Raw genomic sequence first — 17,161 nt, 5'->3', positions numbered from 1 at the left:
GATCCCATTCCATAAAACTCTGGGTTCACCCCTGGGCACTACAAGATCCCTGCTCACTGCTCTGCCAAAAGTACACAGGCTTTGATGGCATCAGAACATCTGAAACTCTTAGATTCCCTCTGTCACATATGCAGTATGGAATGGAAAAACAAAACAGCAGGTTGGATTCCTGTAGCCATATTCTCACCTAATTGGGTTATGAAGACTGAGTATTTGAAGCCAACTACCTTCTTGAGTATTCAAAAAGCTAAAATGATACGCTCGGGATGCGAGGCTAAGCACTGCACTCAGGGTCAGCCGCTTTGGACCCAGAGAAGAGCATGTCTGATTGCATGCGGGTTGATGCCCCAGGTCCCGCCTCTGAGAAAAAGGTATTGGACGGGTCTGATGCTCTTTGGGTGGATGACACCTAAATGAACATCTGTACAAAGTCCCAATTTATTTCTAATATCAGAGATCAGACCTCTACTCTTGCCTGATGTGTCTAAAACAAAAAGGGGGAACTGTAGAGAGCTGCGGAATGCCTTAAAGATGGAGCTGGTTTCCGCCTTCCACCTTCCCGATGGTGAGTGCTCTCTGTCATGAACAACTCCACATTTGGCTAAGGCTGAGGATCTGGCTTGCTTCCATGTATGTGGACCTATCTGCATTGCCCCCGTGGCACGCCTGGGTTGGCTACCCAGAGGCTATTTAAGCTGTGGGCTGGCTTTCCCCGGGGTCCGAGGATTGTTCAATGTTCCTGAATAAACTGCATTGAAAAAAAATAAAAAATAAAAAATAAGAAAAAAAAAATAAGAAGAAAGTAATGCTCACTCGTTGTTCTTGAGTTACGGAACTGTCTTAGTTTCTTTCCCCATTTCTGTGATTAAAACAACAAACAAAAACCATGAAAAAAACAATAAGAGAAAAGGTTTATTTGAGCTCACAGTTCAAGGTAGAGGCCGGCACCACAGGAAAGTTAAGGAAGCAAGAGGTTCAAGCGGTTGGTCACCTCACATTCACAACCAGGAAGCAGAGAGGTGTGAATCATGACACTGGATGCTGGAATTCAGACCCAGGGCAAGCAGAGGGCTGGCTGAGTTGTCTTTTTAACCAAAACCGACCTGGCCTCCAGGTTCTCCCAGCAGCCCCCAGTCCCTACCTGTTACTGGGTGTGGTTGGCATACCCTGTCCTCTACCTGAACTTCCCAGCCCAGGAGTGGGGCTTCCTCTCCCCCAGAGGCTCTTCACTATATAATCCAGACATTTTGGTTCTCTTCTCCCTCTTCCTCTCCTTTCTCTCTCTTCCTCTCACTTTCCCTCTCCCCCCCCCCACTCCCTGCCTGCAGACTTCCTCTCTCTGCATGGTGAATTCACTGTAAGATCAGCGAATCCGCCTGAGAGCTGCCCTCAATAAATGTAACATCTCAGGCAGGAAGGTGCCATCCACAGCAAGCAGGTTTTCCCATCTCAAATACAACCAGGGTGATGCCCCACAAGTATGCCCATGGACCATCCCCCAGGTGAGTCTAGCTTTTGTCAAGGTGTTAAAAGAACACTAGCCATCACGGGGATCGTGCAGGAAATCGTAGTCACCCAAGCCAATTATTTATTGCGTGTGTGTATACGAGTGTGGGATCCCACAGTATGTCTATGTCCATCGGCAGACAGCGCAGGGTAATTGGTCTTCCACCATGTGGAAATTGGACTCAGGTCATCAGGTTTGGTGCTTTTACCCTCTGAGACCCCCGTCACCGGCCCCCCAAGGCCATGTATTTAGACATTTAGATTTTACTTATAATTTCTTGACACCAGTGAGTGAGTTCCTGTGTGTCTGTTGACTCATGAAGCTCTTCCCTGAAATCTGTGCAATGAGATATGCTGGTGCAACCCAGACACAGGAGGAAGTTGCTGGTTGGAGTAGTAACTTTTCCAGGATGTAAGATCTTGTTCTGCCAATGAATCCCAAGGGGTGTGACAGCAGGGAGTGAAGTGGAAGGGTTAAAAGGAACATAAGCAACAGCCAACCAATGGTACTGTGGGTTCTGTTGGGACCTTGATCCAAACAAACAAACCTTACGATAGTTATGACATTTGTAAAGTCACTTGGAATCCAATATTTAGTGATGTCAGGAAATTGGTTAGTATTTTAAACTTGGCTATGATTTTACTTTGAAAAATATTTCACGTTAGCTGGAGCCCTATAATTCCTGCACTGAGACAAGTGGATTGCTACAAGCTCAAGGACAGGCAAAGCTACATAGAAAATCCTAGGCCAATCTGGGTCACAGAACAAGATCCTGTCTCTGGATAAGCACAAAATAAACAAAGAAATAGATAACAATCAAGAAGAAAATTTCCATCTTTTAAAAAACAATGAAGTATTAAGGGGAAGACTGCTTGATTCATTTCAATTAGGTCAAGGGTGGCATGGGGACATGAATGCAGTAATATCTACAAGCAGATAATTATTGACTTGACTGCATAAGGATTCATTGTACAGTTTTGTTTGTTTTTTGTCTGTGTTTGAAGTTTCTTCAAGAGCTAGAAGAAATGGAGGAGCAGGGGAGAAGGAAGAGAAAAAATAGAGGGGAGAGAAAGAGGTGGGGGCAAGGAAGGGAAGAGATGGAAGGGCATATGGACCACCTCTGAGCATGACCAGAGAAGTAGATTCTGACCCTGAGCCAGGCGAAGGTGGCACAGGCCAGTAAAGCCAGCACTCGAGAGGCAAAGGCAGTTGGATCACTGTGACTATGAGCAGAAGTTGTTCCAGGACAGCCAAGGCTACCCAAAGAAACCTCATCTTGAGAAAAAAAATTTTTTTCTGACCATTCAGAAGTTTGTTAACCTTTCCCTAGTTGCAAAATGGGATAATAATAGCCAATTATCATCATCATCACCATGAAGTTGTTTTGAGTGAGTTGGTATACAGGTTTTTGCTTACAGGTATGTCCGTGAGCCGTGAGAATGTACAGTGTCTGAAGAGGCCAGAAGAGGGCATCAGATCCGTTGGAACTGGAGTTACCACAGGTGGTTAGGAGACACCGTGTGGGTGCTGAGAGTTGAATTTGCTGTTATCCATACCTTGGTTTGTCAGTAGTTTCATATCTAGGGTGAGCAGACATTTATTCACAGCTCCCCGTGATTAGTGCCACATAGTACACACACACACACCACACACACACGCACATGCGTAAGCACACACAACTATGAGCATGTCCAAGCATGCTCAGGCTGGGGGATCCCCTCAGGGATTGCCCAGGAGATGTCCACTTCATTTTGAAGCAGGGTCTCTCTGTGGTTTGGAGATTGCTTCCTAGGCTGACTGGCCAGGTGGCCCAGAGGTCCTCCTGTCTCCACCTTCCTGGTGCTAGAATTACAAGTGTGCAAAAACATGGGATCTGGGGATTGAACTCTGGTCTTTGGGCTTGCCCAACAAAGTATCTCTTTGGCATACTTTTTCTGGAATACAACACAACCCAGGTAGGAGATAAAATAGGAAGAATAAGTGTACTATGAGGGTTCTCCTGTAGACTGAGAGCACTTGGGGACCATGGTGAAGAGGATGGGTAAGCCAGCATATCTGTGGTTTGGGAACCTTGCTCCCTGGTGCCTATGAGAGTCTATGATCATGGGGACTGACACTAGGGAAGAAATATGGAAGTAAACCAAAGAAATTACTCCCCAGGACACAGCTGAACTCTCTCTCTCCTCTATGTACCCGGGAAGATGAAACACATCTCATTCTATACTGGTAGAGAGACAGCCTCCCCCAAATCAAAGGGCTCCTGTTCTGAAGAGAGGATGGCTGGGACCCCAGAGAGGACACTGGCCTCACGGCATCCTGCTCATTGTGAAGTGATGGCAGCAACTGTAATGGCAGTGACTGCCAGCAACGTTTGTTGAACGCAAACAGCCCCAGGAGCAGAGCTATGGTGTTTTTCCTACAGCAGAATCAGATTCCAGGAGAAAGCCCATGGAATGTTAGGCATATTTCCCTTAGCTGTGTTTGAGAAAAATAAACTGGCTCATCCTGGAATAGTGCTCAGATTTACTTTAATGGGAAATGGCATTTCTCATTTATTCCCGTCTGTGTATTGATCCACTTCAGTCATCTTATGCACACTGAAGAAGTATGGAGAGGTAATTTGAGGCCAGTGAGTGGGTCCTTAAGCGGGTTTATAGTCTTTCTGGTGATTATAGCTGAATCCTAGCATGGAACACATATGGATTTTCGTCTCTGGGATCAACCAGCCCAGCAGCAGCCCTTAGATGAAAAGTGTGGCCAGTGTATGTAGAAATGCATTGAGAAACTGCACATATATGTTTGCTTTACTTGCTAAGGGACATGGGGACGGGGTATAAATCACATCCTCTTCTCAATTTAAAAGCTTTTCTAGTCCACACAATGACGGTGTCAGAAAGAATTTTCTGTATTCGACTGATTCGGATGGGGAAGAATGGAAGCTTTGGACCCAAAGGCCTGAGTTTCTGGGAGGTTCTGATACCTAACCAGGCAGTCCTGGGTTAACTTATTTGCCTCCATTCCTTATTTCTAAAATAGAGGCAATAAAACTGGTAACTACGAACAGGCTTGTTGTGAGGGCGGGGGGCTGAAAGAAACTGAGAGAACATCCCATCTCAGCCTAAGTCAAGTAGTGTAGATCATAGAAGTTACTGTTATTTATAGCCTCTGCTGAGCATTTGTCATTCCGTGTCTGCACAGAAAATTACCCAGAGCACAAAACAAATGTTGACAGAATGAGGAAACACTTGAAGTCTTTCTAGGAAGTGGAACCCAGCATCCCAGGCAGTTAAAAAAAAAAAAATTCTCTGGGAACAATCTGCCACCCATAAGAGTGTGCCCACAGGAAGGCTGAGCTTGCTGTGCCAGACCCATGAAGCAAAGAACTCCGCAATAACCTGGGTTTGTGTAAACTGGAGGAAATGGAATTGTAATGAGTAATTGTTGATTTAAAAAAAAAATTAACAGTGACCCAACCATCCATCCTCACATTTCCTGAAGCCCTCGTAAGATCCATCCTCACCTCCTACCCCTGTTCTTGCCAGTCTCCTTTCTAATCTGACATGCTTTGACACACAGCTGTTTTCCTCACCTCCCTTTCAGTGGTCTTCCCTAACCCTACTCAGGATTGATGAGAGTGGGGGTGTAGCTCAATTGGTAAAACACTTGCCTAGCAACTAGGAAGCGCTGGGTTCCTAGATCATTGCCGTTGAGTAAAACCTTGCACGGAAGCGCAGGTGCGTTCTGGAGTTGCAGGCAGCAGGACCAGAAGTTCAAGGTCATTCTCAGCTACGTAGCCAGTGTGAGGACAACCTGTGCCGAATGAGACTCTGTATCAAAGCAAACAGGAGCTGGAGTGATGGCTCAGCTGTTAAGAGCACTGGCAGCTCTCGTGGGTCAATTCTCAGCACCCACATGGTGGCTCACAACCATCTGTAACCCCAGGTTCGGAAGATTCAATGCCCTTTTCTAGCTTCCAGGGGCTCTGTACAAATCTGGTGCACAGACCTACTTCGAATCATAGCACCCCCACACACAGTACAAACAAAGCAAAACCAAACTGCGCCCTCACCGCACCCGTTCATCCCACCCCATTTTGCTCTTTTTCTCCTGGCACCAACACTCTCAGACACACCGAATGCTTCCTTTACTTGCGGAGGACCTGGGGTCAACTGCTTGGTTTTCTGTTTGTCTACAGCTAAGAGGGTTGATTGTATGTTTTCCTTGCTACCGTGTCCCGGGTGCTTAGGGCAAAGCCTGGCACCTGGCAGTATTTGCTGTCTGTGGGATGACTATCAGTGAATTCATGTATGCAGATTGCAGGCTGGGTTGGCTGGACTCCACCCAGCCAACGGCTCTCTAGCACAGCCCTTGCTATCGGAGGAGGCGTTTCACGCAGTTCTTTCAACAGGAGAGTCAGTGTATCACTGGCTTGGTTCGCTAAGCCGGCCTCATCAGGTTACCAACGTCATGTAACGTCAGAAGGGAGTGTAATGGAGCTCTTGGTCGTCCTGTAAGCTGAAGACTGTTGATTTTGTTCTTTATACAATGAAAATAATAGGTGGCTTACATTTCTTAGTTCCTTCTTTGCCCCCAGGAAGTTTTACATTGCATCACTGACTTACATTATGTTTGAAAATGTTTTGAAAAGAGCTTTACCTTCCCTCCCAAAACATTTTTATGATATTAATGGGTCTACAGATTATCTTTTCTTCTCGCTTTTCTATATTTTCTTCAATAACCAGATATCACTTCAAAAAGAGAAAAACACTTTTCTAGTAATCCATTATGTTTGCACAGCTCCTTGAAAGGCGGAGGAACCACTTTAAGGTTCCATCCTTATCCTCTTATCTCTTGTCTGTTGGGGGTGGGGTAGAGGAGGGGCAATCTCTTGGGCCACAGACAATCCCAGCGAAACTGGGAGGGGGATTTGGGATTAGGCGTCGTTCTCAGAATCTTTCCTACAAGGAGCCACAGAACTCTCGAGAAACTGAATGGGTTTGACTTTGTAATCCAAGCTGTGCTATGTGAAATGCTCTCTTTGATATGCAAGGAGGTAGCGTGGAGTTAAATGCTGCGCAGAACTGTTTCACACACACTGCCAAGGACTCTGCAGATGACTGGAGCTGCTGTTTTGGACTAGTTAAGCTCTGAAGTTTTCTTAAGGGAAAATATTTGAACATTACAACAAGTGGTATGGCTTTGAAACAGCACCACCTTTCTCATACCCCTCCCCCAAGACCAGCAGTTCTCAACCTTTGAGGGTCAAGAGACCCTTTCACAGGGGTCACGTAAGGCCATCAGAAAACATAGATATTTACATTACAGTTCACAGCATTAGCAACAAAAATAATGTCATGGTGTGGTGGCGTGGTGGCGTGGTGGCGGTCACCACGAGATGAGGAACTATACTGAAGGGTCACAGCCTCCGGAACGGGGAGGATCACTGCCCTAGAGCAATAGAAACCTTTTAGCCTGACTTGCCTCATACTTACTCAGAAGCTCAAAGGGATGTGGAAGGGAAAGCGTGGTGTGTGTTAAAACCTGACTTGGCCAGGCTTCCTGCAGTCTTTAGGATACCACCTTACTGTGAGAATTACGATACAACCAAACCCTCTACTTTAGATATGCCGGCAGGATAATTGTGGTTTTGTAAACTCCACAAATCAGAAACATGTCCTCTCATAGAAAACCCACATCCCCTTCTGTGCAAAATGGGGCATTATGTTTCTGAAGATTCTGTACTGCTTTGTGTCATTATATTTAAAAAAAAAAAGTCAAAATCCTTAATGCCATTGTAATGTGGCTAGGAATATTTACATAATTATATTGTAATCCGCAGAGAAATCAGCTCCACGGTTCTTCAAAGGGTAGTCTGTTCTGCCCACAAGTACAGAAATTAGCAGTGGACTTATTTTTTTTTAAGTTTTTATGTCTTTCTACTTTTAGATGGATGTGTCCAATCTCCTCTACCTGGCTGTGTCGAGCTAAATAAAATCCAGCTGTAGAATGAGCTTTGGGTCCAGGCAGCCCTTGGCAAGGGGTCAAAGAAGGTAGCTTTCTTTACATTGTCAACACGACAAAAATCCATGTACAAAATCTCTTTAATGATTAATCATGTAAGTAGGTTTATAGAGACGGAAGATAATCCCACATTTTCTTTATCAAGCAAACAAGCAAAACGCAGTACAGGTAGCAGCAAAGCCTTGGTAACAAGTGCCAAGAGAGCACTGAGAAAGACAACACCGCCATCTGGAGGATCCTGGTGGAACTACAGAGCAGTAAGCAAACAGACAGGAATAAACTGTCAGGGCTCTGAACTCTTCCAAGCTTCCAGTGGTGCCTGTAATCGCAGCTCCTTGGCCAACAGAGATGGGAGAATCAGGAGTTCCAGGCCAGCCTGGGAAACACAGTGAGATCCGCCTCAAACAAAACAAAACAAAACAAAACAAACAAAACAAAACAAAACAAAACAAAACAAAACAAAACAGGAAACACCCCACACTGGAAACACAAACGAAAAAACAACCTTCTCCAGCAAATAAGAGCCAGGATTCTGAAATGAGAAACAGGAATCACTGAATGTATCCTGTCTTGAACTAAGTAGGGCCTTCTCTAAACCAACAAGGATTTTATTCTCAAGAAAGTGTTAGTGGCTGACAGCTTAATTTTATCAGAGGCATTTATCAGGGTTAGAAGTCTTAACTAAGAGAGGCAACAACCAAAATTTCTAGTACAGAGAGCAAGATAGCCATCTCCCTTACACCATTTTTTTTCACTTTATGCTGATTTTGGGGAGAGGCAGACCCCGTTGTAAATCAAGAGGCATCCATACCCCTTTTTACAATTCCTGGTTGTTATCTTTAAGCTAAGCAGGTCTTTTCCACACTGATAGACTCATTTTAATGACACTGTTTGAAAAGGGAGTCTGAAGAGTTAAAAACCACCCATTTTTTTTACATGCATTTACATCATTCTGATCAGAAACTTGCATTTTCGGGGAAGGCCATAGTCCCCCACCTCAACGCCTCCCAAATATCTACTATACACCCACCATTCCTTGGCCTGGGGGTTTAGGTCAATGGAGGAACTCTTGGTTAACACGTCGAAGGCCTTGGGTTCAACTCCCAGCTCCACAGGAATCGCTTTCATTTTTTTTTTGTTTTATTTTTATTTTTCTTAAAACAATTTCCAAGTTGTTAGTTAGCAGTATTTGTATAATTAAACTGAAAACTGAATGCCACCGTCTTACTTTTTACACTTACAGTGTCACGGACCCGCCAGGAACAGAGCTCAGCTTGGTACGGGGCTTTGGGTGCATTGGAGAGCACTAGACCTCTGTCCACAAGGCTAGCCATGTCGACGCACACCTTTAACCCTGCCACTTGGGAGGCGGAGGCAGGCTGAGCTCGAGAGTTCAAGGCCAGCCTTGCCTACATAAGGATTTCCGGGCCAGCCTGGGTTATACAGGTTTTTTGAGACCTTGTCTCAAAAAAAAGAAGAGAGAAAGAAAGAAGAAAAATCTCTGTTCACAAACACCACCACAGTAAAGTCAATGTCACCTTCCCTCCTTCCTGCTCTCACTTTCCTTTCAACTTTTAAAAGATGACATTCTTTGAATCCATAACGACAAGAATTTCTAACACTTTCTGGTTTCCATTTTCAACAGACCCTCTTTTTGTAGCATGCATACACACACACACACACACACACACACACACACACACAAACACAGACATCCTTTGTTCAGTTGAAACCAGTTCAATTTTACTCACATTCCCTGCTTGGGTCACTCAGCAAGCATAGACATTCTTATCAGAAACCCACCTAAAAGACACATGCTTTTGTTGCTGTGGAGTCTGCAGGGAAATTTCAGTTAACCCTTCCCCAAATACAGATTAACAGTTGATTGACAAGTCATTTTCACTTCCTGGGGTTCTTCTTTTTTCTTGTCCCAATAACCCAGAACAGAAAAATTCCACCTGTGCACATATTAAATAAAGTGTTCAGACATTCCCCTGCATAAGGCACAAAACTCACAAATCTCTCACAAAAAAAAAAAAAAAAAAAAGATAGAAAACGAAGGTTGAAAGACTGGCAAGTGACCCAACGGGAGTTGAATCAGATCACTTCCCATTTTGGTACATGGGGACCTCATACTGATAGGAAACGCAGTGTGCGAATAGAGGGCATCCCAGCCTTCCCTTGACCACAGCCTCCTTCACTGGATTAGTGCGGAAGTCAGTCCTCAGGGAGAGCTGTGTGGCCAGAACATGTGAGCAGCAAGCACAAGCCATCTCACAGCGGCTGCTCATAGCAGCCTCACAAACAGTGCATTTGGCCATCAGGTGCCTCGTTCTTCCTCCAAGGACCTTCAGGGGCCAAAAGCAGTGAGCACGCATTCCCCTGTCCTAGGACCTGTTTTAAGGTTTCTTCCGAAATCTGAGGCGGAACTGCCTGTTTGAGAACCCTGAATTGGGGTAGTTGTGTCGGTCCTTCATGGGACAGTATCCAGTGGAAATTTGAACCTTGGATTTTAGGGTCCTTTTTGAAATCAGATGCCTTGAGGAACTCTAGAGCCACGCTTCTATAAAGAGTCTGTTCAAGCCTTCAGATAATCTCCAGGTCTGCAAGACAACCCTAAATAGCTTGCAGTTAATACTGCGGTCCACAGATATAAACTAAAACGGCCCCATGGGCGACAAACAGGCCAGGGTATCCATGTTTGCTGACTGGGTCTCCCTACGGTAGCGCTTGGCACTGTTGTATTTTATTATTATTATTTATGTTTCTGTATTACATGAGAATCATCTTCCTGAATGCTCTAATGGATCCAAGCATTTCCTGGAAGTGTAATAGTTTCAGAAATCTTTATATTACCATGCACACTGGGGGTGGGAACAGTACATCAGGCAAATTAGTCAGCTAGTTGGTTTTCCTGAGACGAGGCAGAGCTGCAGTGGATGAGACCAGAAATCAGGTAAATCAAATAGGTCATTTTGTCTAAGATTCAGTGAATCTTCTTGAAGAGTTTGACTTTTCTTCGCTAGACAATCCGAAACCCTAATAGGAAGACAGAGTCCACGGGGTCAGTGACCAATACAAGCGGCAAAGGGTGGCTGTTCTGTTAGGGGAGGGAACAGCCACAGTTTACTTGGCAGTCCAGTTTCAGGACTCAGCTTCGGAAGCCACAACCAGAATTCTTCTAAGTGCTCATGGGTAAGAGCCGTTCTCTTCAGTTTGGGACCTTCTGACTCTTAGCCAAGATCCCTTTTCACACAAGGCTATAACACAGACAGAAGAATGCATGTGCCTTTTTAAAACCCTCAAATGCCCTGCATTTGAAATCCCATAGTCATGCCATGCTCTTGAACATAAATAATGGGGGAAGGTGGGGAGAAGGGAGGAAGAGGGAGATGGAGAGGGGTAGGGGAGAGAAAGAGATTCAATGCCTGTGTGTCCATCTGTGTGTCTGTGTCACAGCATGGGGGAGAATACGCTCTGCACTATAGCTCATCAGTGGTGTACAGACTTTGTGCCCTGTGCCCTGGACTTTGCAGGTCCTAGGTTTGTGTGAGAACACCATATGATAAGCACGCAATAAAATCACCTAACTTACTTCTCAGGCTGTAGCTCTGTCAGACAACCCATCATCGTGTGTGATCATGAAAGGAGGGTGATGGCATCCCGTTTTGTTCCTCACTCAGCAGCCTCGTGAGTGGATCAGCTGGCCTGTAACCCTCCCTGTGCTCCCTAATCTTTCTCTGCAGCATTTTATCTTTTTTTTTTTTTCCTTATGAGTGCGTTTTTCTCTCCTGTTCAGGAAGTTTTAAGTGACACAATTTCCTACCCCGATGGCAAGTTCATGGATTAGGAGTTTAAGATCTCTGCCTTATATGGTGTTGCTAAGGGGATATCATATCGGTACTCTAGTAAGGTTGAAGTTCACGGGCGTCTGAAATCCACCAACTGTGTGGTGGACAGTCTTGGGGTGGTGAAGATCACGGATTTTGGGTGCAATTCCATCCTACCTCTGAAAAAGACTTGTGGACTGCTCCCAAGCACCCTTGACAAGCTGGCATCTCTCAGGAAAATTGGCGTGTACAGCTTTGGGATCACTGCTCAGTGGACCATCCTTCGTAAGAAAACTCTCTACACGTTGAGCTGCCCAGACAAGAATGAGATTTTCACAGTGGAAAATTCAGAACGGATGAAACCTTTCGCCCAGATCCGTTCCTGGAAACTGCAGGTGAGGAGCAGCCGGAGGTCTATCTGCTTGTCAAAAGCTGTTGGAAGGAGGAACCAGAAGAGGCCAGACTTCAAGAAAATCGAGAGCACACTTGCCACGATATTTGGCATTTGTTCATGCCCCCCCCAGATGAATCTTGCGTGGATACCTTCATCTGCTGTCTACAGCTGTGTTCTATAAACTGGGAACACCTGGTGGCGGAAAGGACCCGGCTGTACAAGGCAGAAAGGCTCAGGGCTGAGCGCCTTAAATTTATGCTGTTCCCAAGGCTGGTGGTAAAGTCTCTGAAAGGGATGGACGTTGTGCAGCCAGAGCTGTAAGAAGAAGTCATGATCTACTTCAGTGACATTGTCTGTTCCACAACCATCTGCAAATACAGCACCCTCGTGGAGGTGGCGGACATGTTGAATGACAGCTACAGGAGTTTGGACCAGACTGTGGCTCACCATTCTCCAAGGCGGAATGCATTGGTGATGGCTAACAAGCGACAACCAACTCACAGCAGACGTTTCCAAGATGGCCTTCGGCATCCCCAGCTTCATAGGAGCTTTTGAGCTAGAGCATCCATCCCCCTGGCCTCCCAGTAGACATTCACGCTGGAGTTCATTCTGGGCGTGACGTAAAAAGCACATGTTCTGCAGTGTTGGCATTCATGACTGACAGCTTAGAGCTGGACCTGGGGACAGAATGGTGCAAACCCCCATGCTTTGCTTGCGCTTTTGACAACAAAGAAGGAAAAGGATATTCTGACAGAGTCCTACCTTACCAGTGGTGCCCTTAAGTGGTTAATTTCAAATCTTGATCCATTACCAACTAATTTTGAAGAGGATACAGTCTGGCATCCAACGGGTTACCGAAACAGCATTAGTAAGTTCATGTCGAGAGCTCTTTCCTTTATCCAGGCAGTAGCTATTTACCTTGGAGTCCATAAGTGTGCACTCCAAAGCAGACGGGTATTCGGCGCGGTGTGTAGTGTTTCTCCACTACATTAAAGTTTCCATCTTCAGGTGTCTGAAAGAACAAGGTGCTGAGAGCCACAATCTCCCCGTCCATCCCTATGAAGCTTTGGAAGCTTCAACTTCTTTTAATGCTGGTTGATGAACTTTGTGGATTGCTTCTGTAGATCGGACATCTAACTGAACTTCACAGTGTTATTCTAGGAGCATTCGTAAATAAGAACCAGATTGAGCTCTTCCCACTGTTTATTACATCTCCACTTAGATACACACTGGCTCGTGCTGGGAATACTGCGCATGCTGGGTGAAAAATCCAAGCAAGTTGGTTATGGTCGTCAGCTGGCTAGAAGGGCGGCAGTTTAACCAATGTCAGCCTATTTGAAGAACACTGTGAAAATCTTCTCTGTGGCTCAGTAAGCCTGTTCACTCAACAGCTATGCCGAGGTTAGGCCTTCAGAAGCATCAGTGATTGATCACTGCCCATACTCCTGTGTTAAAGAATTGTGGGTTCTACTTGTTCATCTTCCAGACCACAGGAGTGAATGGACTGTTGCAGGACTGTTTTGGAATAAGCCACTTACAACACTTTGTGAAGAATCAAGTGATCAGAAAAGACCTTCTGTTTCTCAGACCAGGACCAAGGATCCATTAGGCGTTAGTGGGTGGGTTAGTGTTCCCGTAGCCTCGCTGCACCAGACAGGTCAGATGAAATGAGACAAGTGGACTCAAATTGGTGCTTTAGAGAAGAACTTTTGAAACAGTCCATCACTGTAGAGGAGAGTAAACTAGAAGAACACTTACAGAGAATGTATCTTTATTGTTGCTTGACACTTTGTGATTTCTGGAAGCCAAACATTTCAGTTGTTTCTGTTCTGTAGGCCTATTGTAGTAAGAACCCAAATAGCTCCTTCAGTATTTCTTGGCTTCCTTTGGAAGGCCTTACTAATATCAATTCATTCTTGTCCATGCTTGCAATGGTGAAGCCCTGATGTTCTGATAAACAAGACCCTGACCTGTATAAATCCAGCAGCAGTTACATCATTTTTCTTTGCATTTTGGCAAGTGTCCTCAAGAAAGCAATGAAGAGCAGTGGCTCCTTGGAAACATGTTAAAGGAAGACTGTCGTAAATTTCATCAAAAGAGGATGGAAGAAGTAACTGAAGTTGGCCTACGCAACTTTTTCAGCCTTTTCCTGCTCTTAGCAGATGTTTCAGAGACAGAAGATGTGCCAAGCTACTTCCTCAGGCCCCTCCACGTCATCTTCTAGAGCCCTTGTTTGGAAGGGTCCAATGGCATTCCTCCTGATGTATGCCCAGGATAACCTGGACGTTGGCGTTTGGGCTGAGGAACTGTCACGTGAGTTCCAAGAGAAAGCCAGGGAATTCTTGGTACCTAAGGATGATGAAATGGTACAGAGCATGCTCTGTGGACACTTCCATCTGTATTGATGGTGTTCAAGACGTATTTGAGAGCAGCTGGTGCTTATATCCTTCTCATGCGCATCTTCTCAGCGATGGGTTCAGCACGCTCCTGAGGGCCTGTGGAGACTCTGCACCTAGGAGAGCGCTGAGCTTTCTGCAGGCTGTTCCTGCAGGAGTGTTCCTCAGCAGTGGTGCCGGGAACTTCAAAGGGAGAATGTGGCCCTAATTGTGCAGTCTTCTCTGTCGGCTCAAGAGCGCCACCTTGCGGCAGTCGCTAGTGCACTGTGGAGGCTTTTCTTCTCATTTCTTAGGAGAAGGAAACATGCCGTGCCCAACTGTCTCCCAACTTACAGGTGCCGCTGCACTGTTCACTGCTAATTGCTTTCTCCTTTTGCAGACTTTTTTCAGTGTTTTCTTCCATAATCTTGGTGACGATCTCTCGCTTTATAACAAATATTGTGACAAATGATGAAACCAATGGCGTTTTTAAATTGGGTGTCTTTGGCTTATGTAGTTAATCATTAAAAATTAAATGATTACTTATTTAAAAAGAAAATAAGTAATACTCTTTTTTTTTTTTTTTAGATGGGGTACCATGTATCAAAGGCTAGCCTCGAACTGACTCTGCATCAGAGAATGACCTAGCACCTCTGATCCTCCTCTGCCTCTGCCTCTTTAAGGGCTGCTATCCTGGCGTGTGGGGCACTGGGATCAAACCCTGGGCTTCCTGCATGCTATACAAGCACATCTACCGATTGAGTTTCATCCTCAGCCTGTCAATACATATTAATTTAAAACTCAAACCTTAAAAGTAAAAAGTCAACTTCTATTATTGTGTCAAGTTTTCCCCCGAGTCACAGTGGCCCGCCTCTACACCTTTGCTTGTTTGCAGACCTCAGGAATCTTTCTTCATCAGTCTGGCCTTGACTTTGTGCCTCAGGAGGGAGGCCGTGGCCGCGCTGCAGGCAGCCAGGAAGAAAAAAGAGAGGCAGGCGGTGTAGACAGACAGGGGACCATGGCGCTGGAGGAAGATCTCATGGCGCCCCTGGTAGTCCAGAAGGATGGCCTCCAGCTGAGAGAGCGTGCAGATGGAAAGGAAGGCGTGGAAGATCTGATGTCCGTGGCCCACAATGTCACAGGAGCCGGGGAAGTACTTCTCGGGGACAGGGCAGGAGAAGAAGTAGGCGCTAATAAGGAAGAAGAGGATCTGGAGGGTGTGGTACCAGGCCGCCTGCTCCTGGCAACCAGCCAGGTGACAGAGGGCGACGCGGTGTGCCACGGGGCTGATGTCTAGGACGAAGGCCAGCCCCGCCGGTACCACTTGGCAGATCTTCCGCATGACCGGGTAAGGCCTCCGATAGCGGTACTTGGCGTAGCAACAGCCAGCGCAGGAGAGCCAGCCGCAGAAAGCAGCCGCCGGCAGGAAGAAAAGCCAGAAGCGCTCGTACCAGGCCTGGTCGGAGCTGTAGAAGAAGTGAGCCAGCGCGCTGCCGTACTGGTAGACGCTGACCCCGACGTAGTCCACGAAGTAGAAAGTGTAGTGGGACAGCTCTGACTTGGACTGCAGCAGGTGGGCCAAGAGGCTGCAGGTGAGGTAAGTGATTGAGGACAGAATAAAGAGGAGCAGGGGTAGGGTGTGGGGAGAGGCCCACTGCAATGCCCCTGCCTCCGCAAAGGCCCAGAACCGCAAAAGGACCGCCAGGGCCGCCAGCAAGTGGGTCCAGACGTTGACCACCTCGTTGTGCTTCTGAAAAAGGCTGAAGAAGTAGTAGCGCCACTCGTGCCCCGTGGGGCGGTAGCCCGCGTGGATGTAAGGCTCCCGGAAGAGCTGCGGCACGTCCGTTTCCGGGACGGTGCACGGCATCTTGGGAAGTCCTTCTTCCAGAATCTTGGGGAGACGGCGCAGCTGCTGCCCGCTCACAGACAGGGTGCTCAGGCGCTCCAGGATGGCAGTCGTCATGGTAGCGGCGGCCTTGGACTCCACGGGGCTCCGTAGGAAAACCTGAGGGAAGGAAAGGAAGACTGAGAGACAAACGCAGCTGAAGTGGCCAAGGAACTGTATCTTTTCCCAACGGAGCGCGGCCTGCTCAGGTGACACAGGAAGCAAGGAGGTCCAGATGGGTTCTCTGGGACTTGTTTTCTCTCTCTGCACCGTGGAGTTGCGGCATCCTCTCACGCTGAGGCAACATTCCGACTCGTTGATTGTTATTCGCTGCAGTGTGAACATACAGCAGGTGTCTCTAGCCTAACGGCTGACATAACTCTAGCATAACTCTAGCATAACTCTAGCATGACTCAGTGATAAACAAGAGGTAATGGTCTCTAGAAGGCAAAGGAACTTTTAAAGTTCACTAGTTCCCTAGATATTACTAAAACATAACCGTCAGATGTTCTTGGATTATTGAATAGGTTTTAGCTGGACATGGTTCCTGAAACCCCAGTACCTGCGGTTGAGAACAAATGCAGTTGAGAGACGACATTCCCTGAACAGCACTATTGTGTCGCCTTTAGTTGAGGACCTTTGGAGGAAGGGGGCCATTGAGATAAACAAGACTTTAACTTTCTTCAGAAAAAAAAAAAAAAAAAAAAGCTTAGATAGCAAGACACAGAAAGTACCTGTGTGTTAGAACTTACTTTACTCTGTGATTACATTCCATACCTGTAATCCCAGGCTGTCAGTTGGAGGCTACCCTGAGTTCCACAGTGAGTTCAAGACTACCTTGCTATATATCAATGCCTGATAGATGGATAGATAGATAGATAATAGGGAATTTAAGGCCAGCATGACCTACAAAAGTGAATTCTGGGACAGCTAGGGCTATTTTACAGAGAAACCCTGCTTGGAAAAGCCAAAATAAATTTAATAAATAAATAAATAAATAAGGTGTCTATTTCTTTAACACCCACCTAATCTTAAAACTATTCACTAATCTTACTGGAAACTTAAAACTCTAGGGTAAGTAATTGGCTGAAACTCAAATTAAAGGCAGACATTTTCTGAGTGTGATTTGGAAAGAACAGTGCACACTGT

The 17,161-nt window shown here is 46.1% G+C and overlaps 1 protein-coding gene and 2 pseudogenes across 9 annotated transcripts in view; 2 read left to right on the top strand and 1 right to left on the bottom strand.

The window, feature by feature from the left end:
* Window positions 1-7,590: 7,590 nt before the first annotated feature.
* The window catches only part of Paqr8 (progestin and adipoQ receptor family member 8), a 48,625-nt gene continuing 39,054 nt past the window's right edge, over window positions 7,591-17,161 (bottom strand). For all 9 annotated transcript variants that reach the window (XM_060369725.1, XM_060369724.1, XM_060369726.1 and 6 more), the window contains one exon: window positions 7,591-16,132. In XM_060369725.1, coding sequence (XP_060225708.1) covers window positions 15,026-16,090 — 1,065 coding nt within the window. In that variant the 5' untranslated portion in view covers window positions 16,091-16,132 and the 3' untranslated portion in view covers window positions 7,591-15,025. The remainder of the gene's footprint in view (window positions 16,133-17,161) is intronic.
* Window positions 11,301-12,534, top strand: LOC132648266 (guanylyl cyclase C-like; annotated as a pseudogene).
* On the top strand, window positions 13,007-14,599 carry LOC132648265 (protein MMS22-like; annotated as a pseudogene).

This window comes from Meriones unguiculatus, chromosome 16 (assembly GCF_030254825.1).
Source record: "Meriones unguiculatus strain TT.TT164.6M chromosome 16, Bangor_MerUng_6.1, whole genome shotgun sequence".
NCBI lineage: Eukaryota > Metazoa > Chordata > Mammalia > Rodentia > Muridae > Meriones > Meriones unguiculatus.
The sequence above is the reverse complement of the archived record's forward strand: the minus strand, read 5'-3'. Positions and strand labels throughout refer to the sequence as shown.